The sequence below is a fragment of the Triticum aestivum genome, chromosome 5B (genome assembly GCF_018294505.1).
Source record: "Triticum aestivum cultivar Chinese Spring chromosome 5B, IWGSC CS RefSeq v2.1, whole genome shotgun sequence".
NCBI classification, from domain to species: domain Eukaryota; kingdom Viridiplantae; phylum Streptophyta; class Magnoliopsida; order Poales; family Poaceae; genus Triticum; species Triticum aestivum.
The window spans coordinates 73373333-73399602 of record NC_057807.1 but is presented as its reverse complement, the minus strand read 5'-3'; the positions used below and the strand labels follow the sequence as shown (position 1 = coordinate 73399602).

At 47.6% G+C, this 26270-nt stretch overlaps 3 protein-coding genes across 5 annotated transcripts; 2 read left to right on the top strand and 1 right to left on the bottom strand.

The window, feature by feature from the left end:
• Positions 1 to 10927: 10927 nt before the first annotated feature.
• On the top strand, positions 10928 to 13948 carry LOC123110485 (uncharacterized). Of its 2 annotated transcripts, none has more exons than XM_044531017.1 (5): positions 10928 to 11124; positions 11618 to 11814; positions 12685 to 12903; positions 13007 to 13137; positions 13586 to 13948. In XM_044531017.1, the coding sequence occupies exons 1-5, from the start codon at positions 11035 to 11037 to the stop codon at positions 13786 to 13788; spliced, it is 840 nt and encodes a 279-aa protein (XP_044386952.1). In that variant the 5' UTR covers positions 10928 to 11034; the 3' UTR covers positions 13789 to 13948. The 2 variants fall into 2 exon arrangements, with proteins under 2 accessions (XP_044386952.1, XP_044386953.1); XM_044531018.1 differs by having other exon boundaries at positions 10929 to 11124; positions 12688 to 12903.
• A 2950-nt stretch (positions 13949 to 16898) lies between these two features.
• LOC123110484 (thiosulfate/3-mercaptopyruvate sulfurtransferase 2) lies at positions 16899 to 21782 on the top strand. Of its 2 annotated transcripts, none has more exons than XM_044531015.1 (12): positions 16899 to 17013; positions 17154 to 17369; positions 17920 to 17979; positions 18130 to 18192; positions 18955 to 19079; positions 19279 to 19441; positions 19630 to 19689; positions 19775 to 19833; positions 20703 to 20784; positions 20896 to 20959; positions 21275 to 21342; positions 21426 to 21782. In XM_044531015.1, the coding sequence occupies exons 1-12, from the start codon at positions 16939 to 16941 to the stop codon at positions 21522 to 21524; spliced, it is 1134 nt and encodes a 377-aa protein (XP_044386950.1). In that variant the 5' UTR covers positions 16899 to 16938; the 3' UTR covers positions 21525 to 21782. The 2 variants fall into 2 exon arrangements, with proteins under 2 accessions (XP_044386950.1, XP_044386949.1); XM_044531014.1 differs by having other exon boundaries at positions 16918 to 17079.
• On the bottom strand, positions 21715 to 24199 carry LOC123110483 (L-type lectin-domain containing receptor kinase IX.1-like). The gene has a single exon (XM_044531013.1). The coding sequence runs from the start codon at positions 24041 to 24043 to the stop codon at positions 21929 to 21931; it is 2115 nt and encodes a 704-aa protein (XP_044386948.1). The 5' UTR covers positions 24044 to 24199; the 3' UTR covers positions 21715 to 21928.
• Between the last annotated feature and the right edge of the window lie 2071 nt (positions 24200 to 26270).

The following is a 26270-nucleotide window of genomic DNA, read 5'->3' as shown; positions in this document are numbered from 1 at the left end:
TTGGGCGCTGGAGCTCGAGTGCACGGAGATGGATAAGCAAAGGAGGAAGAAGGCGTAGGTAAAAAGGTGGATCCTTATCCCCTTATATATGGGCGGACAAAACTATGCGTCCCCGCCAGCCTGGTAAAACTCGCTTATCTCCCAAGCGCCGCAATCAATGGCGCGGTTGGGTTACCCACGTCCGTATTGATGAGAATCCCATAATAAGGGGAACACGATCTCTGCTTCGACAAGACGTGCCAAGGAAACCGCTTCGCTAAACGCGCTAAGGTGGTATGACAAAAACGAGTAAAGGTTTGGCCGTGGGTGACGTCACGCCACAAAATACGTCAGCAGATTGAACTTGTGTAAATATTATTCTCTCTACGGTGGTATGTGGAATTTATTTTGCAGAGCCGGACACTATCTTGGTGTTCACAATCTTCTATGAAATTATTCGGAGGAGGAACCCGCTTTGCAATGCCGAAGACAATATACGCGCCGGACTCATCGTCATTGAAGCCTGGTTCAGGGGCTACTGAGGGAGTCCTGGACTAGGGGGTGTCCGGATAGCCGAACTATCATTGTTGGCCGGACTCCAAGACTATGAAGATACAAGATTGAAGACTTCGTCCCGTGTCCGGATGGGACTTTCCTTGGCGTGGAAGGCAAGCTTGGCAATACGGATATGTGGATCTCCTACCATTGTAACCGACTCTATGTAACCCTAGCCCTCCCTGGTGTCTATATAAACCGGAGGGTTTTAGTCCATAGGACGAACAACAATCATACCATAGGCTAGCTTCTAGGGTTTAGCCTCCTTGATCTCGTGGTAGATCCACTCTTGTACTACCCATATCATCAATATCAATCAAGCAGGACTAGGGTTTTACCTCCATCGAGAGGGCCCGAACCTGGGTGAAAACATCGTGTCCCTTGTCTCCTGTTACCATCCGCCTAGACGCACAGTTTGGGACCCCCTACCCGAGATCCGCCGATTTTGACACCGACATCGAGGCTTGCCTTGTCTTCGGAGGGAGGAATGTAATTATCGTCCTCTACCTCTCTGTCTGCCACTCTCTCATGAGGGCTGGCTTCCCCATCCTCCTGCACTGAATCCTACTGGAGGGGGTTGTCTTCGGCACTGTCCGGGGTGTTATTGTCTCCGGTGCCGAAATCGCCGTTTTTGCTGTGGCGGGATTTAGAGCGGCGCCGCTGACGCCGGCGCCTAGGCTGTTTCTTGGAGGGGTCATCCTCCGTTATTCCATCCCCATTCCCATCGTTTGGGATGTCCACCATGTATATGTCGTATGACGAGGTGGCCTTCCAATGCCCTGTAGGCGCTGGTTCTTGGTCGTCTCCTGCATCGTCATCCATACCGTCGATGTCTTCGGAGTCGAAGTCGAGCATGTCGGTTAAATCATCAATAGTGGCTACGAAGTGGGTGGTGGGTGGGCATTGAATTTCTTTGTCGTCCGCATCCCAACCTTCCTGACCATAATCCGGCCAGGGCTCCCCCGATAAAGAGAGAGACTTTAGTGAATTCAGGATGTCGCCGAAGGGCGAGTGCTGAAAGATGTCCGCGGCAGTGAACTCCATGATCGGCGCCCGATCGGATTCGATTGGCAGGGGCGCGGAAGGTTCGGAGTCCGGAGAGGAGTCCGGCACCTTGGAGTCACGAGCTTCGCAAAGGACAGGGGTGGTGTTCGGCTCAATCGTCGTAGAGATAGCATCCCCCAAGGCGGTGTCCAGCCACCTGTCCTCGATCGGCGCAGTCGGCTCCGAGCTAAGGGTCGGAGCGGACACTGGTGCGGCCTCCGGGGCACTGTCCGGCTGCAGAGTTAGATCATGCCCGTCGTGACAGTGCGGCGCGCTTGGCTATGGCTCGAACCCGTCGAAGATCAAGTCTCCGCAGACGCCAGCCGTATAGTTCAAACTTCCAAATCTGACCTGATGGCCAGGGGCGTAGCTTTCAATCTGCTCCAGATGGCCAAGCGAATTGGCCCGTAGTGCAAAGCCGCCAAATACGAAGATCTGTCCGGGGAGAAAAGTCTCACCCTGGACCGCATCGTTGTTGATGATTGGAGGAGCCATCGGGCCTAAAGATGACGACACAGAGGAACTCTCAATGAAAGCACCAATGTCGGTGTCAAAACCGGCGGATCTCGGGTAGGGGGTCCCGAACTGTGCGTCTAGGCGGATGGTAACAGGAGACAAGGGACACGATGTTTTTACCCAGGTTCGGGCCCTCTCAATGGAGGTAAAACCCTACTCCTGCTTGATTGATATTGATGATATGGGTAGTACAAGAGTAGATCTACCACGAGATCAGAGAGGCTAAACCCTAGAAGCTAGCCTATGGTATGATTGTTGATCGTCCTACGGACTAAAACCCTCCGGTTTATATAGGCACCGAAGAGGGTTAGGGTTACACAGAGTCGGTTACAATGGTAGGAGATCTACATATCTGTATCGCCAAGCTTGCCTTCCACGCCAAGGAAAGTCCCATCCGGACATGTGACGAAGTCTTCAATCTTGTATCTTCATAGTCCAGGAGTCCGGCTATCCGGACACCCCCTAATCCAGGACTCTCTCAGCCGGTAACCGGGATGCCCAGTCCCATGATCCAAAAAGATCAAAGCAAATCAAAATAATTAAACAAAACTCCCCCAGGACTGTTGTATGTTGGAGGCACTCGTTGTTTCGAGCAAGCCATGGATTGATGCTTGTTGGTGGTTAGGGGAGTATAAACCTTTACCATTCTGTTTGGGAACTGCCTATAATGCATTTAGTATGGAAGATACAGCCATCTCATAGTTGTTGCGTTGACAGTGAAAGTATGTCGCTCAAAATGTTATTCAATCTCTATTTTAAAATCGAGCTCTTGCATCTCTACAAATCCCTACTTCCCTCTGCGAAGGGCCTATCTATTTACTTTTATGTTGAGTCATCATCCTTCTTTTTAAAAAGCACCCGCTGCAGAGCGCACTGCCATTTGCATTCATTACTATTGGTTTATATTGGGTATGACTTGACTGGATCTCTTTTACCATGAATTACAATGTTTAGTCAGTCCTTGATCTTTAAAGGTGCTCTGCATTTATGTTTTGCGGTCTCAGAAAGGGCTAGCGAGATACCATTTTGTTATATCATGTTATGATTATTTTGAGAAAGTGTTGTCATCCGAGTTTTATTATTATGGCTCGCTAGCTGATTATGCTATTGATATGAGTAATTGTGAGACCTATGTGTTATTGTGAGTATGGTTAGTTCATAATATTTGCTGAAACTTGAATGCTGGCTTTTCATGTTACAACAACAAGAGCAAACAGAGTTTGTAAAAGTTTTTCTTTTTCACTTTCAGTTTATCAACTGAATTGCTTGAGGACAAGCAAAGGTTTAAGCTTGGGGGAGTTGATACGTCTCCAACGTATCTACTTTTCCAAACACTTTTGCCCTTGTTTTGGACTCTAACTTGCATGATTTGAATGAAACTAACCCGGATTGACGCTGTTTTCAGCAGAACTGCCATGATGTTGTTTTATGTGTAGAAAAGAAAAGTTCTCGGAATGTCCTAAAAATCCACGGAGGCACTTTTTGGAATTAATAAGAATTTTTGGCGAAAGAATCAAGACCAGGGGCCCACAGGCTGTCCACGAGACAAGGGGGCGCCCCCCCTAGGGCGCGCCCTCCTATCTCGTGGGCCCCCTGGACCTCCACCGACCTCAACTCCAACTCCATATATTCACGTTCGGGGAGAAAAAATCAGAGAGAAAGTTTCATCGCGTTTTACGACACGGGGCCGGCGCCAAGCCCTAATCTCTCTCGGGGGGGCTGATCTGGAGTCCATTCGGGGCTCCGGAGAGGGGGATTCGTCGCCGTCGTCATCATCAACCATCCTCCATCACCAATTTCATGATGCTCACCGTCGTGTGTGAGTAATTCCATCGTAGGCTTGCTGGACGGTGATGGGTTGGATGAGATTTACCATGTAATCAAGTTAGTTTTATTAGGGTTTGATCCCTAGTATCCACTATGTTATGAGATTGATGTTGCTATGACTTTGCTATGCTTAATGCTTGTCACTAGGGCCCGGGTGCCATGATTTCAGATCTGAACCTATTATGTTTTCATGAATATATGTGTGTTCTTGATCCTATCTTGCAAGTCTATAGTCACCTATTATGTGTTATGATCCAACAACCCCGAAGTGACAATAATCGGGATACTTCTCGGTGATGACCATAGTTTGAGGAGTTCATGTATTCACTATGTGCTAATGCTTTGTTACGGTTCCCTATTAAAAGGAGGCCTTAATATCCCTTAGTTTCCGCTAGGACCCCGCTTCCACGGGAGGGTAGGACAAAAGATGTCATGCAAGTTCTTTTCCATAAGCACGTATGACTATTTACGGAATACATGCCTACATTACATTGATGAATTGGAGCTAGTTCTGTATCACCCTATGTTATAGCTATTACATGAGGAATCGTATCCGGCATAATTATCCATCACTGATCCATTGCCTACGAGCTTTTCACATATTATTCTTCGCTTATTTACTTTTTCGTTGCTACTGTTACAACTACAACAAAAACCCAAAAACAATTATCTTTACTTTTGCCACCGTTACCTTTATTATCATACCACTTTTGCTACTAAATACTTTGCTGCAGATACTAAGTTATCCAGGTGTGGTTGAATTGACAACTCAACTGCTAATACTCAAGAATATTCTTTGGCTCCCCTTGTGTCGAATCAATAAATTTGGGTTGAATACTTTACCCTCGAAAGCTGTTGTGATCCCCTACACTTGTGGGTTATCATGGACACGTGCGGCGGAACTCTGGTCGCAACAGGTTGATGCAGCGGCCACAGCAAGGGGCAGTTGGCGTCGTTGGACTGGCGCGGCGGAGCTCCGGTCGCGACGGTCTTTCAGAGGAAGAAGAAGAAGTGGAGGTGACGGGGGTAAAGTGGAAAAGAGATGGACCCCCGTGCCTATTTATAAGGGAAAAGTGGAATAGTGAAACGGCAGGCCCAAAGATCGAGGAGGCGTTATAATTATCACAACACAGGAGGCACCTCGATTTTCGGAATGACTGTTTAACGCAAAGATCCGTTGTGACGTCATGAGGTTTTTTCTGAAGTTATGAAGATGATGTCATCCTTTTTTGTATGGTGGGTTATGAAGATTTATTCAAGGTTGAAGTTTTATAAGAACCAAAGAAGACTCGCCAACCGAGGAGTGAAGATTGACACGAACAGGTTCAAATCAATCTGGGGCCTAATGTTGGGGACATAACCCCATGGTGTGACCAGCCCAGGAAGGACCGGGTTACACTGTTGGTGACTCAGTGATGAAGCCTAAGCAATCCCATGAAGCCAAGACATGAAGCCATGAGGCGGCTTACGAGGCGGGCCAACCGAAGGCCCAAGACCTAGAGATGGCGCATAACCCGAAGGTGTAAGCCGCCCGACGGCGACTTGCCTAGCAATGCAAGGCGACTTAGAACCAGGACCGGTCACGTAGTGTGACCCAACCTGGACTCTTGTAAGCCCAGGGCATCGACCTCTGTATATAAAGGCGAGTCCCTGCGGTGGGTTAAGGTTAAGTTACAATCAATCGAGAGCTAGGTTAAGCGATTTCGCTCCCTTGTAATCGATACTCAAGCAATAGCAACAAGAGCAGGAGTAGGCTTTTACCTCCACCATGAGGGACCGAACCTGGGTAAATTTGTGTTCTTCGTCCCACTGAACCCCTTTAAGCTAATCACCGTAGCCATGGCCTCGCACCTAAGTCCTTTCACGAGGGCATCTACCGTGACAAAACCACAGCAGGATCCCTCTTTCAGACCAGTTACACCAAAACGCAATTGTGGACCTAATTATTGAGTGAGCACTTCCAGTCAATGGATATTCGTGAAATACTTAAGATTTGAACTTTTCCTAGTCAGTGCCAGAATTTTGTTGTGTGGCAGCTGACTCATAGTGGACAATTTTTTGTCCATAGTGCTTACCATCTTGCCATGGCTGAGCATGATGAGGAGTTTACGGGAGGTGTGTTGAGTCTTCATCTCGACGGTGACAAAAAACTATGGAGCTTGATATGACGAGTTGCGGTTCCGTAGAAGACGAAAATTATGGCATGGAAAGCATGTACCGGGGCGTTGGCAACTTCAAAGGGTAAACAAACTCATCTCTACTCCTAATGGACGAATTGGTTGAATAGTCCCTCCCACTTTCAACCGGTTTATTTTCAACCGGTTTATTTTCAACCGGTTTTTCTTCGTCCCACCTCCCACTAGCCCCTCCCACCGGTTTTTCTCTTTTCTCGTCTGACCGGCAATACCCAACGTATTTATGGTAATCAATCATAATTAATCCACGTATATTAATTATCAATCCAGGTATGGTAAGGTCATAACTCAGGAAATTTTGAATATGGCAATTATATGGTAATAAATTTAAATTACCCCAAAGGCTATCAATCCAGATATGGTAAGGCCATAACTCGGGAAATATCGAATATGGTAATAAATTTAAATTACCACCAAGTATGGTAAGGCTATCCACGTATAGTAATAAATCATATAGTAATAAATCATAATTAATCCACGTATAGTAATAAATCAATCCAGGTATGGTAAGGTCATAACTTAGGAAAATTTGAATATGGTAATAAATTTAAATTACCCCAAAGGCTATCAATCCAGGTATGGTAAGGCCAAAAATCGGGAAATATCGAACGTGGTAATAAATTTAAATTATCCCAAAGGCTACCAATCCAGGTATGGTAAGGCCATAACTCGGGAAATATCGAATATGGTAATAAATTTAAATTACCACTAGGTATGGTAAGGCTATCCACGTATAGTAATAAATCATATAGTAATAAATCATAATTAATCCACGTATAGTAATAAATCAATCCAGGTATGGTAAGGCCATAACTCAGGAAATATCGAATATGGTAATAAATCAGCGATCCGTCCGCATTACTAGCTCATCCGATAAATAAGCGATCGAGTAATTAAACCGTGCAGTAATTAGTACTCCCTCCGTATATGGAAGGAACCGCCGGAGTATTCCATAGATTGGCCACAGGGTTTTGGCAATCTCGCTGTGGCATCTCGGATTTCGGAAATCAGGCGCCCGCAGACGCCGCCGTGCCCCCCCTGCAACCACCGCCGGAGTCGGAGGCGAACGCGATCGCAATCGCGACGTGTATATATATACAAGGACGTACTACGTGCACAAGGGCCTGCAAGCAAACCCCAGTGCTCCTGATCACCATGCATTTCTTCCAGGTCGTCATGGCGTGGATGTTCCCGTGCGCCGTGTGGGCGGTGATGGCGCCGGCCGTGGCGACGGCAGCGACCACGGACGGCGCTTCGAGCGTTGAGCAGGGCAGCTCCTCGTCGTCGGCGTTCGGCCCTGGCGACGCTAAGGTGGCCTCCGACCCGGGCTCCTCCCCGGCGTCGAGGTCGTCCACCTCCTCCTTCTTGCTCGGCGCCCGAAACAGCTCGTCGAATAGTGCGCGCTCACCGGTGAGGGAGGGCGGTGACACGGCCGCACGAAAGGGCCACGCGCTAAGGCGGTGCCTGCACAGGTTCGCCAGAAATCTGCAGCGCGCCGGTGCTGCGGACGAGCGGTCAGACGGGCGCGGGATACGGAAGGGCCGGGCGACGAAGCCGGACGGGAGGGTCGCCGCCGGCGAGGACGGCACCGCCCGGGCGAGGGAGGAGGCCGTCGCGAGCGCGATCGCTTACTGCAAGGAGTCGAGCCGGCAGCGCTGCAGGCCGCCGTTGGCTCCCTCGCCTAGCTTGGACGGCTGGCTCCTCGTTCGTCCGGAGGAGGAGATCGGCACCAGCGCCACGAGCGCCGTCTCGCCCTGCGAATGCGAGGCGCAGGGCACCTCGAGCGCCGCCGCCCCCCACCACGGCCACGCGGCCTGCGACGGTACGTGTTGTCAACCGATCCGTCGGTCGATCTGCTCTGCTGCACCCGTACACGTCTAAACCGTCGTTGATCTCCTTCGTGCAGCAGAATGCGGCGGCGGCAGGCCGTCGACGGTGGAAACTCGGCGAGGTCCAGCCGGGGAGATGGAAAAGGGTGACGCTGTCGACGGGCTTGACGGGGACGTCCTTAGGATAACGAGTTACTTCGCCGCCAAATATGTGCGCGTGGTGCGCCATTGAAGAATAGCTCGGGGTCCGTCTCACATGAGGCGAAGCAAACAGTTTTTCGTAATCTAGAGGACCTTGTCTTACGTACCTTCGATCTTGTATGATTTGTCCATATCAGTGTGCAAGTAGTAGTAATATGATTGTAGTAAGATCTGTCCATATCAATTGTCGATCTTATTCTTATATAATATGATGGCTTGCAGCGTTCCTAAGATCTAACGAGAATCTCCTGGAGTTAGCGACACAATCGTTCGATTGTTTCTGAATCAGACCGCAATTTTGAAGCTTAATTGGCAAAGGAGTTAAGATATAGACAATCCTATTTATTCGAACTAGCTTTGCTGAATCGAAAGAAAAGAGACAACTTGGATTCAATCAAAAGAAATTAGAAGATTTTAGTACTGGCATGTATTCACCTCAATCACTATATGCTCTGTTTGTACTCTACACATGAGGAATATATTCACCTTTAACTTCTTTTTTTGCGGAAATAAGACTTTCATTCATCAACCACGGTCATTACACTCCAGATTTTACATAGAGCGTGAATTCCATCCGGTGCATGCCCATGCACGTTGAATTATCAAATGAGTATAAAGTTGGTCTTTTTTTTTAACTACTACACTCCAGATTCTCGAGCATGGAGATAGGCGAGTTGTAGACCAAGAGCTGGTACAGATATAGGCGAGTTATAGACAAGAGCTGGTGGGCAGCAAGAAACGCATGCACACCAAAGAACAAATCTGAGTCACATGCCTACTTCTATTGGTTTCTACAAAGAGCGGCTAGCTTATATCTTAGACCAGTCGGTCACTGTCGAGGTCGCCAAGGTGATCTTACAACACCGCCGTGGGGATTTCTCATATGATTTTATGTAGGCAAGCCGCAAGCGGTGGTGGTGATTGGCTGGGTGGTGTCGCTGCCTTGGGAAGAGACGAAGTGATGGTAAAAGTAAGCAGGATCCGATGATTCTTTCGTGGGGATAGCCAAAGTCAAGATGTCGACTACAGACTCATCGCAGACTTGCAGTGAACCTGGATGCGGCGAGCCTGATTTGTGGATCGATGGCGGGTCTTGACTTTGTTAGGCTGGGATTGGATGGTTGCGGAGGGTGGTGTGCTTGGTTGGGTTCCCATGGAAGAATGTGGCCTCCTCGTGGATCTGGTCATGCCCATCCTAGAGAACATTGTGTCCCTAACTCCCTCGAGGAGCAAGGACAGTGCAAGCGGCAGCAGGGGGTAGGGGTAGATGTGGGGAGGGATGTCGGCGGCTGCTCGAGGTCATCATGATGAAACCCTTGACGCCCCATCTTTATCAATGGAAGTGGAAGAGCACGAAGTCGAGATTGGATAGGAGTTTGAGTTCTTTTTGGCACCGATCGGTTCCCCACTTTAGATATGTATTTTTTTTGCGTGCGAGCAAACAGTGGGCTGATTCTAAAAGGGATAGGCACTTTTCAACAGAAGTGCATGACGGACCAAAAATATGACCTCATTTTATTCGTTTGATAGATATCGTATTATTCGTTGTTGTTTGTTCGGTGAAATTTCCTAATATTTGATTGTTGTGTTTCTAATTAGAGCACCCCATAATCACCCAATATGAGGGGATGATAAATGAAAAATACTGATTATAAATTTTGAAGAGGCCGTGGCAACGCACGGGCGTTATACTAGTCACCTATAGGCTACTGCTAACTATTCCTTGTGTGGTGTCGAGGAAGAAACAACATTTCATGCTTGGTTACATGCAAATCATGCAAGTTTATTATGGGACCTTATGCGACAAGTATGTCCATTGACACCAAAAGAGAAACTCGTCGACACAGGAATTGACTGCCTGCTATGCACTCTTGATAGCTATTCAGATGTGGCACCGAACATGGTCATCTTGTTGGTTTGGCGCATTTGGCAGCCGAGGAATGATATGGTACATGGGAACGACGTTCCTCCGGTGATGTCCTATGTTGACTTCTTATAGATCATAGAATTTTGACTTAAGAGATTCTGAGGGGAAGATGCCAATGATGGTTGATGTGATGTGGCGGAGGCCTTTACTATCCTAACACAGGTTTGTCAGCGTCGCCGGCTAATCAGACGACACTTTGAAGTGTCTGTTTTTTTAAACTGGAAGACACAGCTACTGCATGTATGGTTCTTTGGTGCTACGATGGGAGCGTAATGTTTGCTGCTTATAGATACATGTTCAACTGCAATGATGCACCCGAGGGGGAGATGCATGCGATAACGCAAGGTATGATGCTGACCATACAAGATACAGGTATTCGGGTTGTTTGGTTTTGCAGCCTAAGGTTGCCATGCCTAACCTAGTCGTGCCACAATATTTTAGACATGTGTTTAGTTCATTGCCACATTTATGATCTCCACACTTTTCTACCTACCTACATGGTCCACATATCATACACTTATTTTTTTATCAAATCTTGCCATACTTGTGATGGATATTTTGTTAGCCATACATTTTGTAGCAGCCACACTTTATTTAAGCTTAATTGTGGTAAAGTTAATCATGAATCAAACAGGCTCTTCGTGTCATTGTTCGGTCGGACTCGGAGCTATCATTTTTTCTTCGTAATGGGCCTATCAATGTTCTGATGATTCATTTGACCGCGCTCACCGTGTCAAACCACCCTGGCGTTGGTTCAGGCCGAGGCGAGAAGACCATCGACCATCACGCCAACGGACGGCGCGCACCGCTCCTGTGACGTGCACCCGCAAATCTGGGCCGTCCATGCGCCCACCAACAAGAGGACGATCCCCTCTCAGATCGTATCGGTATCGCACCCGCAGGCAGTCAGGCCCCACCCACAGAAACACGGACCTCTCCCCCCTTCTCGTCTCCCACTCCCATGGCGGAAGCCGACGCCCAAACCCAGAGCAACGCGCACTCCTCCTCGCCGCCGGCGGAGGCGTCGGGCGAGCCGATCCGGCCGCCCCAGGTCAGCACCCTTCTCCCCGTCCCTTAGATTTCACGCGTTCCTCTTTTCGTCCGTGCCAAGCGCGTGGAGCCGTGGCGTAGCGGGAGGCCGGGTCCTTGCCCCCACGGCGCTCAGATTCAGGGCGTGCTCGTGTTCTCGAGACGGAATTAGTGAGTTCCGAGGTGTGATTCTCGTGGGTTCCGTGGGGGAAGGCCGGCGGTGCCCTGGGGAAATCTCCGCCCCTTTTGGGTCGTTCCTCCGGCGATCCGGTCAAGGTTTCGTTGCTGGCTTGCAGCTGATGCACGAGTTAAAGCTCGTTTCGATCTCGTCTGTGATGGATTTGACTTGCCCAACTCAAGATTCTAGGGAACACTTTGTAGTTTCAGTGAATTAGTTGAATTAGTCGTGCTGAATGCATTAACCTATCTTTATACACGCAGCTTTATTTTGATTTCTTTCTGAAACATCATGTCCCCTATCGAATGCTGCATTGTTTCCGCTTGCTATAATGCAGGTAGGCGCTCCAAGTGCTGCTTCTCCGACGTTTCCGCTCATGTACCCGATGCTCGTCCCAGGGATGTTCTCCCAGCAGGGTATGGATGACCAGGCTCAGGGTCCAGGGATATATGCCATACAGGAGAATCAGTTCATGGGGGCGATGGGAGGTTACGCCCCAAAGACATTCATACCGCTCGCTTACAATATACCAACGTGAGTTTTTTGTTCCTAAGGTAGTGATTTCTGTGAAAGTCATAATCTGATCATACCAATGTGAGTATTTGCTCGCTTGAACATGTTGAAGTGGGAATATGCAATTAATGCGATAAACGGTTTGCAAGATCTATCTTGAGTTCCACATACTTAATCTGTTGGCTTCTGTAGATGTTTTCAGAACAAAAGCAGATCTGTGACAAAACTACAGAATAAAACCTTATATTTTAAGGAGTTGATTAATTCTTGGATTATTGGTTTTATGTTTTTCCATGAAATCCTTTACACATTCTTCTGGTTTAGTCAAGCTTGGGTCAGCGCACAACCCTGCCAATTTGGCATGCACACAAATCTCTTCAGTTGTCATAAAGAATCAGAGGCAGTGTGCAAACTTCAGTGGTCTTTCTTATTCTATCTAGGGACATCAAGAGAAGGTTCTGTTCTGTTATAGGCTTATAGCACATATAGTGACCTTACTGTAGAATAGACATAAGCCATAATAACATGACTAAAAAATAGCAGGCACCTTTTGCGTTAATTACAGTAGTGGTTTCCATAAATGATTAATTTGCTTCAGAATTTTATCAGCATGGCAATATCCTTTTTGCTCAAGTAAATTTACTTGAACCTTTCTTAAGTATTGCTTTTGATGCTGTAAGTTTAAGTGAATCCATAGAAAATTTAGACTCACCTGCCCTGCATATACGAGAGGTTTCATGAAGATGTACTCTTTCGTTGATAGGTTACCAAAGCCTATGCAGTTCTCTACTATGTTAAATTGTCTTCTTATCCTGATTCAGGAATATCTGTGACCAGTTAAAAGCACCATGGTTGTACTCTCTACTTATTTCTTCCATTGTTTTGTGTTAGAAGTGAAAGTGTCGGTCCATTGGCTGGAGAGGAGCAAGGACAGGATGCTAGGCAGCAAAATGGCCCTCAAAGACAAGTTGTTGTGAGGAGGTTTCACTTTGCTTTTCAGCTTGACCTGGCTCTGATCATCAAGTTAGCAGCAGTGGTCTTTTTGTTTAGCCAAGAAGGATCAAAACAAAGGCTGTTTCTTCTCATATTGTTTGCGTCCATGATTTACCTGTGAGTTCTTGGCTTACTTTGACTTTGATACTTCATTGCTTGTTATATTCTTGTATAGCCTCTGTTTTGTTGCTAGATAACCATGGGGTTTCATTTCTTCCAGATATCAAACTGGAGCGATTACACCTTTCTTAAGATGGCTCCAGCGGGCGGGAGGTGTGGCCGCTCGTCCGCCACAGGCTCCTGCTAACCGTGCTCCTCTGGCTGCCCAGAATGATGGCAACGAGCAACCTGGTAGCCATCCTTTACTCTCCATAATCTGCCACTGCTCTTTCAAACACCAGATCCACTCCTGTGAATCTCTAAACACGACCATAATATTATACTTGACCTTTTCACCACTATCACTTCAGTGGAGGTTCATACTTGTTTCTTTATGGTTTGCAAGGCAGAAAGTTTCCTAGCACTTGCATGAACTAAAGTTGTATAAATATCACAAAGTGGCCATCGGTAGCACCAATAAATAGGATGGATGTGGAAGTTATCTTTTCATGCTGACCCCTTGGCTCATGAAATAACATTTCTTGCTGCAATATGTTAGATATTCTCTGATTGTCAGGCATTTGCTCCAATTACTAATATCTTTATTATAACAAGAGGCGCCAATAATCGATATATGTTTCATTTAGTTGGCAGTATCGATGTAATTAATTCGTATATCAATTCACTGTCTGCTTCTCAGGTGGAAACCTCGCAGATCCTGCAAACCCTGACCAAGCCGCGGAGAACCAGGAACCAGGAGCAGCAGCGGGCAACGAGAACCAGCAAGGTGCAGAGGGAGAAGCAAACCGGCGCAGCTGGCTCGGCGGCATCTTGAAAGAGGTCCAGCTGGTCGTTGTAGGGTTCGTCGCGTCGCTTCTTCCTGGTTTTCAGCACAATGACTAGGTGAAAGTCTTCCCGTGGCAGAATCGAATATTGGCACCGTAACTGTTTGTTGTGACATAGGGAGGAAGTACAAGCAGAGGATATATATAAAGCGGGTTCAAATAAGACTTGTGTTGCATATGCTTGTTATAAGATTGACTGAATGCAGTGCTGTTGTACATCTTGTTTTCGTTTCAAGTGCTCTAGTTTCCTTTGATCTTTCATCTGGTTTATGAAGTATGAACTTCTTGAACCTACGGGCATCCATGGTGCAGCTATCACCACTCAAAGAAAATGTAAGTAATTCTTTTTTTTTATCATATGGTGAATGAAGATCACAGATATGAGTTCCTGAGCGCTATACCTGTGTTATGCATTTACGATCTTCATTTTATGAGCTGTAACCTTTCTATGCGAAAATTGCAAGCTACGCCTCAAATCTAATGATGCTAGGTGATGCTTTTTTGTCCTTTAACGATGGTCCATGCTCTATGAAACTATGTGATACTGCGCGCGCGCGCGCGCACACACACACAAAAAAACTCATTTCACTTTGAAATTATCGCCAGCAATTTAACTCATTGATTCATCCAAATTCAACTAAACTATCACGAAGATTTAACATCAAATATGACAAACACGCACTGCAGTGCGCGGGCATGCACACGCACACAGACACTTTCTTGGAGAAACTTTCAATCTACTCATAATCTATCGTGGCAGTACAGAGAACAACAGAATTAACAAAACTACAAACAGGGTTCGTGGACCACCAATGACTCCAAACACTGGAGTGAGTCGAAGACGCGTCGTCGTCATCGTCTACTCTTCACAGAAGCTGGGTAAACCTTGTTGTAGTAGACGGTCGGAAAGTCCTCGTGCTAAGACCCCGCAGGACCAACGTAGCAAGCAATAACTATCGCCAATGAGGAGAATTGTAGACCCTAGACCGAAAGTAACAAACATGTAACCACATGAACAAAGATTGGATCCAAACAAATTCACAGAAGACCAGCACCAATCGAATCATGTGAGATACGACGGAGAAACACATCCATATGCCCTTCAACGACGCTAAATGCACAATCTGGATGGGGATCGCCGTCGCCACATAGCCCCAACCAAGACTTTGACCTAACAAAAAACAATAGCGGGGTCCCTGCCATCGGGAGGCAAGACAGACCAACGGTGGCGTCGACAGGAGGAGGTAAAACCTAATCGCCTTGTGGGGAGGAGGAAACGATTTTACACACTCTCTTGCTCCATGACTTCTGTTAGTCATATTTCTCACCTCTAGATGTTTTTACTTTGTTCAACTTGAACCCCCGACGTCTTGACAATAGTTGACAATCCATGTTAAGTCAATTTTCTTTCATGGACGTATCCCTTTGCCTTTTCTAACGCATGCCCACGCACTAGGGTTTCTCCGCCTCCCATCGGCGTCGGCGCCTATCCGCATCGTCTCCGGTGACCTTAGAGCCGTTGAGGAGCAATGGACCTTGGCCCTTGCCAGTGGGAAGATTCCTGCTCTGTTTTTAGGTGTTCTTTTGAGGTTGATTAGTGTTTGTGTCCTTCTCAGGAAGGTGAGGCAATGACGGCTCCCTGAAGATGGAATAAGCTTCTCCCGGCCGAGCCCCCGACCTGATGGTGTGTCTAGCGTTGTCAGAGAGCGCGTGGATGTGTGTCTACGTTGATATCGTGGGATTTGGTCGATGTTGGTCTTCAATGGATCTACGTGGAACCAGTCTTCATTCGTGTGTCTTTATGTTGGATCCTTTCAATCTATGTTTCTATTCATCGACAACAGTTGTTCTGGTGCACTAGTCATGTGGGATCTTAGTACGACAATTTTCTGACTGTCTACTATAATAAGTTTTCCCCTGCTCTACTGAGGGAGGGGCGATGACGGCGATTTCGGCTCGCTTCAGTGTTTGTAGTCATCGCCAGGCGGCCTACACGGACCTGGATGTATTTTTTTAGGGGTAAAGGGAGATCTCTATTGCTTAAGGTGGTGCATTATTCTTACAAAGTTCAACAACTTCATCTAAGCCTCCCCTAACCACACCGCAAGGCGAGGATTGCTACGCCAGTAGGTCGCTAGCCCATGACTAACTTCTTTTTAGTATGACTATCTTAGCAATTAGAATCTTCCTATCACATTTCCTCAGCTCCTTGATCTCTCGTATTGCCACCATATGCCTCGACCGGTTTTGGTAAGTAGCATGTAGCATGAACATTGCCTCAGAGCACTCCAGCTCCAGATGGATGTAAATTTATTATTTATAGCGTTCCTTGTACAACTATGAGTCCATGACAGACGATGAACAGATTGAAAGTTTTTTCCCATAATTTGTTTGCATTGTTTTCATTTTCTTTTTCACAATCACAGTCATTCTGCATTGTAGGACGAAGCATATCGGATGCACCTGATAAACAAATAGCATAATCATCAACTTGGGGTTTGATGGTTAGGATAATGATATCCCAATTCACCAGATGTCCAGTCTTAGACTTGACATTGGTGCTCGCATTTTTCTGGATTTATTCCAAGACTTCCTGCAACGTGCGTTCAGTCTTCAGTGAGAGGGGGCGTTCCCGTTGACTACGAAAGCGTCTGCGGCGATTTTATCAATCTCAAGATGAGGTGCAAGCTCAGCCTCTCGGAGGTGATGTGCGTTCGTACATTTGTCTGACGAGTGTGTGATGTGAGCGTGAATATGAACGTCTGCGTTACCACGTTAAAAAAAGCTCAATCTTGGCATGGGTGACGGTGCATCTTGATGCCTATCCTATCTAACTTTTTTTTTCCTACTCCATGTAACTTTCAAATGCTGGGTGTAGTAATCTTTTCAGCACACAAGAAAAAAAAAGGCTAAGCCCATTGGGAAAAAAGAGAGGAAGAGGCTGAAAAACCACCGGAAAACCGCGGCCAACACGCACGCACGGCCATTGCCATTGCGTTGGGCGCCGCCGCGTAAACAGGGGCTCCCTTTCCGGCCGGATTAACCACGGTTTTATACTCCACCACGTCAACATCAACGCCCACCCCACCTCCACGGCAGCCAGCCCATCGCCGCCTCTTCTTCCCCTCCCCTCCCCCTCCCCACTCCCACCCATCACTCCCCCCCCCCCCCCCCCCCCCCCCCGAACCTTCTAGAACCCTACCCACCCATGGCGGCCTCGCTCCTCTCGCGCGCCGCCTCGGCCGCCTTCGCCCTCCGCGGCGGCGCCCGGCTCCTCCCCAAGGAAACCCCCCTTCCTCCTCTCCTCCTCCTACTACTCCTCGCCACCGCCGCCGGCACGCTCCCCGCGGTCGTAACCCTGCCGCTGCAACCCCCGCCTCGATCCGCCAGGTCTCACGGTGCTCGTCTTTTGGTAACTTGCAGGGCAGGGTCGGATGGGCGCGCGCGGCGGAGGTCGGCTGCGGGGCGTCGCTGTCGCCGTCGATGACGCGGTTCGGGATCGCGGCGCGCTTCAACGCCACGTCATCGGCCGTCTCGGAGGCCGCCGCCGCGTCGGGCGTCGTCGACGCGGTGCCGCGGACCGAGCCTGTCGTGTCCGCTGAGTGGCTCCACGCCAACCTCAGGGACCCTGATGTGAAGGTACCACATGCTGTTCTGCTGCGCCTGCCCTCTGAAATCTGATTGGCAGTTGTACAATTAGTTAGTGTAGTCTAGATTTAAGACAGGGTACTCATATGTCTGGGGTTCTGCTGCCGTGGCAATTTGTTCAGCGTTGCTACAAGTGATAAATCTGTTTGCTTAACTAGTGATGCTAGCTAGTACGTGAATTGATCTTTTAGCTGAAAGAGGATTTTGGTGGGCTTTGTTTTAGCACCAGTAGTAATCTCAAGTCTTTTTAAAAACAAATGAAGTGCCTCTATTACAGTTTGTGACGAAAGTCAACGCCCCTCGGATAAACCTATTTCCGAAAAGAAAATCTTGCTACTGAAAAAATGGTACATTTTGGAGGCCTTTTCTTTCTTGACATTATTGACATAGTCTTGGGCTCTCATCACTATGAATAATAGAACAGATAATACTACTAGGAGGAATTATATTTAACTATGCTATTCATAGGATAGTTTTGTTGCTGTTAAATATGTCCACCGGCATACATTGTATCTTATTATGCTCTTACTTTTTTGTCTAGGTACTTGATGCCTCTTGGTATATGCCTGCAGAACAAAGGAATCCACTTCAGGAGTACCAGGTAATGGTTACATGTGTTATGTTCATAGTTTGAAATTTCAAACTTTTTACAGCTCAGTGTTATGTCATTGCACTTAGCTGATGGCTCTATATGCTTACTATCGTTGTTTATTTATTTAAAGATCCTAATATTTACTTCAATTTCTCCTAGGTGGCTCATATCCCTGGTGCTTTATTCTTTGATGTTGATGGAATATCTGACAGAGCATCTAATGTAAGTTCTGCTTATAAATTACAAATTAGTCGTATGAACTTCGTTAGTTCTCTACATGTTACAGCACTGTGCATTTCGAGCATCTAGTGTAAGTTCTGCTCGTGAATTGCAGATTAGTTGTATGAACTTTGTTCGTTTATATTACTCTGCATTTCTTTACTTGTGACATTTGTGCTTTTCTCTACTTCTTTATTGATATCTCTTACCATAGATACTCACAGCGTTGCTGTGCATTATCCATTTCAATAGTAGGCCAGAACACAAGGTAGAGAATTAACCGAGTCTCCTCAGTTCACTTTTTATCAAGGGCATGTTGACAGCCCCTGTTCAATTAATAGATTGAACCAAAACATCTGACTCGATACATCAGTCCATGTGGATACATAACATTTGCAGAGGATGACACTGGAAGTGCTATTCTCTTGCATATCAGCAGCTAAAACAGTAGCCAACTCCAGAAGTAAAAGTTCAGGAAAAAGGGGCACCAAAACAGCAATCTCCATACCAAAAAACAGTGAACACACTCAGAGCGCTTTTTCTTTGTTTGAGTTGTGATCTGGCGATTCCTATTTTTAACCCCGTATTACTTGATGATTTAAAGTCACCAAGTTAGTGAAGCTTGGTTTCTTATAGCTACACAAGCGAGCTTAGCATACTTGGTGTGATAGCACAAACGTTTTTGTTTCTATTCATGTTTTCTATGTTCTTCCCGTTCCTGTCTGCAACCTTCACATGAACTGAATGTATTGTTTTTTGAGTCAGCTGCCACACATGCTGCCATCTGAAAAAGCATTTTCCGCCGCTGTGTCTTCTCTTGGCATCTACAACAAAGATGGAATAGTAGTTTACGATGGAAAGGGTCTATTTAGCGCTGCTCGTGTTTGGTGGTAAGTTTACTTTTTTTTCCTTCCTCAGAACCAGGCAAAACAAGATAGACTAGAATTCCGTGAGAAACAAGAGACAATTCTTGTTTTCTGTTATTCTTAGATGATTATAGTTTTGTTACCAGTGCATGTGCGATATGCTTCATTTATAAAGGTTTTGTACTTAACTGCATGTGCGTGATGTTTGTTACGTTGATAACAGGATGTTTCGTGCTTATGGACACGACAAAGTTTGGGTTTTGGATGGAGGTTTGCCCCAATGGCGTGCTTCTGGGTATGATGTTGAATCAAGTGCCTCTAGTGATGCTATCTTAAAAGCCAGTGCTGCTAGTGAAGCAATCGAGAAAGTTTATCAGGGGCAATCGGTAAATTGTCTTACACCTCTCCTTTTTGTTTTGGCAATACTGCATCTGGAATCTCAGTGAGTCTTACTAGTACTACTGATTTACCAACCTCTTAATTGCGATACCTAAGTAATTATTAGCTGTTGTAATGGGTTCTATTCTTCATTTTTAGTTATATAAAAGAACTTACATTTATCTGTTCGATGTAGGTTGGTCCCACCACATTTGAAGCGAAGTTGCAGCCTCATCTTCTTTGGAATCTTGGTCAGGTTAGTGGTGTTATTTTCCACTGTGTTGCCATTCACTAAATTCATACTGCATGTTGGATATAACTGATGTACATAATTTGCTCAGGTGAAAGAGAACATCGAGACCCAGACACATCAACTTATAGATGCTCGAGGGAAGCCTAGGTAATGCTAATATTTTATTCTGGAAAATTATACTTTATTCTTTATTCTGTACATAGTCTTGTCCTTCATCTTTATTCTTTTAAGGCTTGTATATTTATCATGCTGGCTTTTAATTGGCAGTTCTGTTTTATCTGGTATGTGGTAACTATCAAACATGTTAAAATGTTTTTTCTTTTCCCGGAGCTGCAACAGAAAAATCTTTGATTTTGGTAGACATTCAGGAACTAAATAATTGCATACTGTGGCACTGTAATGCACCTCATAGAAATGACAAAGTGATCCTAATAAGTGGCTATATTCAAAAGGGCAGCCCGGTGCGTGTAGCTCCCGCTTGCGCAGGGTCCGGGGAAGGTTCCGACCACTTTGGGTGTATTGTACGCAGCCTTTCCCTACATTTCTGTAAGAGGCTATTTCCAGGACTGAACCCGTGACCTCATGGTCACAAGGCAGCAGCTTTACCACTGCGCCAAGGCTCCCTTCAATAAGTGGCTATATTCAGCACAAAATTATTTGGATAATCTTCATAGTCAGACTCATCATACTATCCTTCTAGGGCGTACCGAGTGCCGAAAGCTCCCACACAAGGTGGGGTCTGGGGAAGGGAATTTATAGACAGCCTTACCTGGCATAATATTTCTGCAAGAAGGCTGGTTCGAAGTCTAGAATATTTATTTGTCAATAAGCAGGCATAGTTCTTTTGCATTTTGAGTATAGTTTTGTTGTCTTGCCCTGTCCAACTGTAATACTTGATGTGGTTTATGATATCGACTTGTGCTTCTTGTTTGTTACCTCCTGAAAAAGGTGAAATGCTTCATTGAGCTGTATGTGATGCCTATCAGTTACATACTCTGACATGCAATGTACGCCAGATTTGATGGTGCAGTTCCAGAGCCACGCAAGGGAATAAGAAGCGGGCATGTGCCTGGGAGCAAATGCGTTCCTTTTCCTCAGGTTGAAACTTGTAACAATCGATTCAGTTTTGTACTCTTATTTTGAACATGATACTTTGGTTAAATTTGCATTGTGCATAGATGTTGCTAAGTCTCCATTGACTTTCTGCAGGTGCTTGACAGTACACAGAAGCTATTGCCTGCAGATGAGCTCCGTAAGCGATTCGAGCAAGAAGGTATGTACTTTATCCATGTAAATTTTCAGAACACTTCCTCCAGCTAGTGATGCCCTCCAGGCTGAAATTATTATCTGTGCATGTTAACTGCTAAACTAATATTGTGTCATTCCAAATGTTAGCATAGCTTCTTATTTGTGTTATTGCAAAGCTTGATGGTTTTCTTCAAATGTCCAGCATAAATAATTGTGTGTGGTACCCGGCGGCTCATGTTTATGCATGTTTTAGTGGTATTTAGTGTAGAAATGAACTATGGCCAATTGGCCATAGTATTTCCAGTTTTTTTCTCATTGTTCTGGTGTGGTTTTGAATCAGGTATATCACTTGATCAACCCATTGTGACCTCTTGCGGCACTGGTGTGACAGCATGTGTATTAGCTTTGGTAAGTTTCTCTGGGGTTTGAGATCGCAAGATTTATTTTGACGATGCTAATTTGTGTTGCTAAAGCTTACTTTCCCGTTTTAGGGCCTTCACCGCCTCGGCAAAACTGATGTTGCCGTGTACGATGGATCATGGACCGAGTGGGGTGCTCACCCCGACACTCCAGTTGCTACTGCTGTTTAGTCCCACGCGCAGTGTATGGAGGACCGTCTTTTGTACCCCCACTTCCCAGCGATGTATGATGGTCAGAAGGCAAAGGAAACTGAAAAGTGTGGGTGGGTGTAAGGTTGTGGAAGCGATGCTGTTCGGCGTTTTCAATGTAAATTATCGAAACAGAGAAAGATTGAATACATACTGTGTGAATCAATAGTTGATGATCCACCTTCCTTGAATCTCTTTCCGGCGCCCAGGGGGATAATAAATAACAAAATTCCGCTACCAGTATTTAGACGTGATTTGCTTTCTGCGGCTGTTTTTTTGTAGCTTCTACGAATCAAATTCTGTCTCACTATGAATCTACGATACACCTGTACAAAATTGTCAAGATCATCTGATGCAAAAAAAAAAAAAACATGTTGATCTGCTTCTCATTTTAGCAGGGCGGATTTCTCAGTCGAGCTTGCTGTTAGGGTGGTGCCGGCGCTGCTGCTGCTGCTGACGCCCGTTGCAACTGAAGAAGTGCCAGTGATGCTGCTGCCGACGCCCGTCGCAACTGAAGATGTGCCAGTGCTGCTGGTGCCGCCTGTGGCAGCCCAAGATGTAGTGGAAGTGCCGACCTGAGGCATGAAGGTCGCCACCGGCATCCTCGACGGGAGGCTGGGCAGCGGCGCCTCGAACCGCAGCGCGTTGACGGCCTGCCTGATCGTCGGCCTCAGGCTCCGATCCGGGTGAGCACACCAGAGCCCGACGACCATCACGCACTCCATCTCCTTGCCGTCGAATTCCCCCTGCAGCCGCTCGTCGGCGGCGTCGAGGATGCTTCCCCTGCCGTACCAGTCCCAGACCCATTGAGTCAGGTGCATCGTGTCGTCCTCGTGCTCAGCAATAACCACCAGAGGGCGCCTGCCGCAGGCGATCTCAAGGAGGACGACGCCGAGGCTGTAGACGTCTGACTCGGCGTTGGTCTTGCCGGTGATCATGCATTCCGGGTCCATGTACCCCATGGTGCCGGCGAGCACCGTGGTGTGCGATCCTCGGCCATGGTCGACGAGCCTGGCCAGCCCGAAGTCGCCGAGCTTGGCAGCGAAGGAGGCGTCCAGCATGACGTTGCTTGGCTTGATGTCCCTGTGCAGGACGCACTGCTCCCACTCCTGGTGAAGGTAGAGGAGGGCAGAGCCGAGTCCCAGCACGATCTCGTGCCTGACCGGCCATGGGAGCACGGCGGCGTTGCTGCGGCCGTAGAGGTGCGTGTCGAGGCTGCCGTTGGGCATCAGCTCGTAGACGAGGAGCAGCTCGCCGCCGCCGTGGCACCACCCGATGAGCTGCACCAGGTTCCGGTGCCGGAGCCGGCTTATGATCCGCACCTCCGAGGCGTACTCCTTCCTCCCCTGCTTGGACCCTTTGGAGACTCTCTTGATGGCCACATCAAGCTTCATTTCCTTGAGGTGTCCTCTGTAAACCGAGCCGAATCCTCCTTCCCCGAGCTTCTTCTCGTCGGAGAAGTTGTCGGTGGCGATGGCCAGCTCGCCGTAGCGAAACCGCTTCGGCCCGGTCCCTTTCTCGAAATCGTCTTCCATGGCCGGGTCGTCGCCGTCGAAGAAGCTGCCCTCTTCCAGCTGCTGCTCAAGCATTTTAGCTTGCTTCGTCCGTCGCCGCCGTAGAAAGAGGCAGATCAAGCCCAGAATGACCAACAGCGCTACAGAACCAACGGAGAGGCCGACCACAAGCGCTGTTCTCGAGGAAGACGATGATCCTCCCGGCTGTGGAGACGACGGCGGTTCAGGCGGGAGGGTGATGTCGAAAGCACCAAGCTCGTACCTGACGTAGCAGCTGAACGCCTTGATTGCGCCGCCGGTCTCGTTCGTGAAACGCCTCCTGAGCTGCCCGACCACCGAGACAAGGCACCTGGTGCACTCGGTGGCGTTGAGGTCCCTGGTGCACTGCGCCAGCCCGTACACCAGCCTCGCCGGGTCGCCGTCGTACGGCGTGGTCGCGTTCGCCACCCGCGACGGCGAGCTCGCGGCGCGCCCCGTGAGGTCCGTCATGAGAGTGAGCCACGCGTTGAGCATCTTGTCGGGGTCAACGGCGAAGGCGACGGCGCGCACGAAGAAATTCACGGCGAGGTCGGCGGTGGAGAAGAAGGAGGGCGGCGGCGAGTACCGGAGCACGCACGCGTCGTAGGCCGCGCGCACGCTCCGGCTCCCCGGGCACGCCGTGGTGATCCCCGCGGGAGCGCCGGCCAGGCACTCCCGGCACTGCGTGGCGTTGCGGTCGGCGTAGCACATGATGAGGCCGAAGACCTGGTCGGCCATCCCCGGCGCCCCAGCCGTGCCGTTGTAGAACCAGCCATTGCCCCCGGCGGCCGCGGGGAGGCCGGCGAGGAGCTCGTCGAGGTTCCTCTTGTACGGGCTGCCGTCGGTGTAGTTATCAGCAGTCGAGCAGCTTGGCCCGCCCGGCAGCAGGGGCTTGGCACCCTGACCAACCGCCGCGCGGCACAGCGAGGCGACGACGGCGAGGAGCATCAGCACACGCCGGGAAGCCATCGTCGGCTAGCCAGGACCGCCGCTGCCAGGACGTTCACCTAATCAGTCACCTGCCTCTCTCTGCCGTCTCGGTTGCAGAATTTCCAAGAACAGGTTGAAAGTCAAGATTGGCGACTTGGAAGTTATATCTTCTGCTGCTAAGAGTCTGTCTTTAAGCAGATGAAATGAATTTGGACTGTGGACCGCGTCAAATCATCCTATTTTAGTGATGCACCGACCAATCCATGTGATCGGACGTCAGAACAAAGCCTAGACAAGTCGCCGTGGATGAACCTGCACGCAAGTTCCTATCAAAGTTCAGATAAAAAATTACGGAGGGGCTAAAAATCAGTCGACTGATTTTTTACGAAGTCTCAGTCGGCCCCCACCCCCCGCGTTAGATCACTATGGGCTTCAAAATCTGTGCATGCTGTTTGTTTCTTCTGAAATAGGCCCGTGCAAGAATACAGCCGGCATGTGTAGTGCTTTTTCTTTCTTTCTTTTTTTTTGTGTGAAAGGTGCAGGTATGCGTGGTAGGCTTGGCATCTTCCACACCCCTCCATTCCAGTGTGTCTCTTTCACCTGGCTACATTCGAAACCAAGCAATCCAACCTTTTTTTACTCGTCTCCATTTTTTGTTAGTTTCTTTTGCCAGGTTATTTGGCATTTTCCTTGATCCATTTGTTTGTCCCATTTTCTTTTATAGTTTTGTTTTCCTTCATCTTTTCTTGTAATATTTTTTCCCTGTTTCTTTATTTTATTTTTCAGTTTTTCAGTTGCATATTATTCTAATTTATGAAAAATAATATATCTCATTCACGTCCTTCGCCGTCTGACAAAAACACATTGCAATTCTTGGATTTGGTCACGTAACACTTAGTTCCGTCGTGCGAGCGGTGCAGCTAGGCATCATAAGCCGTCTTCACTCTTTTTTAGCACGGGCGGGATAAGGTTGTAGGCTTCTTTTGTTGCCCTTATTTTTTATTTCATTTTCCTTCTTTTTTATTTTCATTTATTTTATTTTATTATTTTTTCTTTTTTTCTCAATTTTTTTTCAATTTTTTCTTTTTAGATAGCTTTTTTTTTTCTTGGGCTATTTTTTATTTGTCATTTTTCTCGATCGATAGAGAATTAGTTAGATCTCATTCGCTTTGGTAGCTATGGATTTTGGACATCAAGTTTTGTGTGTGGTTGACATGTGTGTTATGTTGATGGCCTGGTACATCGTTGCCTGCTTTTTTTCACTCTCTAGTCATCATATTATTACATAGACTGTAAGATTGTGGTGTTTTATTAGGGGAATGGGGCCTTTTGCATGCTCGCCAATAGGCATGAACTTCAAAGTGTCGCTCCAACTTCAACTGCATGTTCTCAACGCGACTTCAATTAGGTGGTGTTTTGTCGATGGAACGGTGGTTGCATGTCTATCACTAGGCACACAACTACAATTGTCATGCCCCGACAACTGCAAGTGTCACTCCTGATTGCAACTCGGTGATGTGTTGTTAGGGAAAGGTTGCAGTTGCATGTATGCCACTACGCCGCAATTTCAAATGCCCCTTCCCCCGATTGCAACTACATGTCTTCGATGCAACTGTAACTATGTGATGTTTTGTTCGGTCAGAGGTGAGTTGCATGTCTCCCACTAGGCCACAGCTGGAAGTGTCGCCCCGACAACAACTGCATGTCTTCAACAAAAGTACAACTATGTGGTGTTTTGTCCGGTAGTGGTGAGTTGCATGTCTCCATGTCGCCGCAACTGCAAGTGTCACCCCCGACTGCAACTACATGTCCTCGACACAACTACAACTATGTGGTGTTTTGTCTGGTCAAGAGCGAGTTGCATGTCTCCCACTAGGCCGCAACTACAAGTGTCGGCCCAGCTGCAATTGCATGTCTTCGACACAACTGCAACTAGTGGTATTTTGTTCAGTCAGGGGTGAGTTACATATCTCGCACTAGGTCGCAACTAGAAGTGTTGCCCCCGACTACAACTGCATGTCTTCGACGCAACTGCAACTATGTGGTGTTTTGTCCGGTTGCGGTGAGTTGCATGTTTCCCACAAGGCCGCAACTACAAGTGTCGCCCCTGGTCAAGGTGAGTTGTATGTCTCCCACTAGGCTGCAACTTCAAGTGTCACCCCACCCGCAACTGCATGTCTTTGACACAACTGTAACTATGTGGTGTTTTGTTCAGTCAGGGGTGAGTTGCATGCCCCCACTAGGTCGCAACTGCAGGTGTCGCCCC

Coding starts and splice junctions, on each gene's coding strand:
- LOC123110485 (XM_044531017.1), top strand. CDS start 11,035: ATGGCGGAAGCCGACGCCCAAACCCAGAGCAACGCGCACTCCTCCTCG. Junction 11,815..12,684: donor CTCGCTTACAATATACCAAC/GTGAGTTTTTTG, acceptor GTTTTGTGTTAG/AAGTGAAAGTGTCGGTCCAT. Junction 12,904..13,006: donor TTTGCGTCCATGATTTACCT/GTGAGTTCTTGG, acceptor CATTTCTTCCAG/ATATCAAACTGGAGCGATTA.
- LOC123110483 (XM_044531013.1), bottom strand. CDS start 24,043: ATGGCTTCCCGGCGTGTGCTGATGCTCCTCGCCGTCGTCGCCTCGCTG.
- LOC123110484 (XM_044531014.1), top strand. CDS start 16,939: ATGGCGGCCTCGCTCCTCTCGCGCGCCGCCTCGGCCGCCTTCGCCCTC. Junction 20,785..20,895: donor AATGCGTTCCTTTTCCTCAG/GTTGAAACTTGT, acceptor GACTTTCTGCAG/GTGCTTGACAGTACACAGAA. Junction 21,343..21,425: donor CAGCATGTGTATTAGCTTTG/GTAAGTTTCTCT, acceptor TTCCCGTTTTAG/GGCCTTCACCGCCTCGGCAA.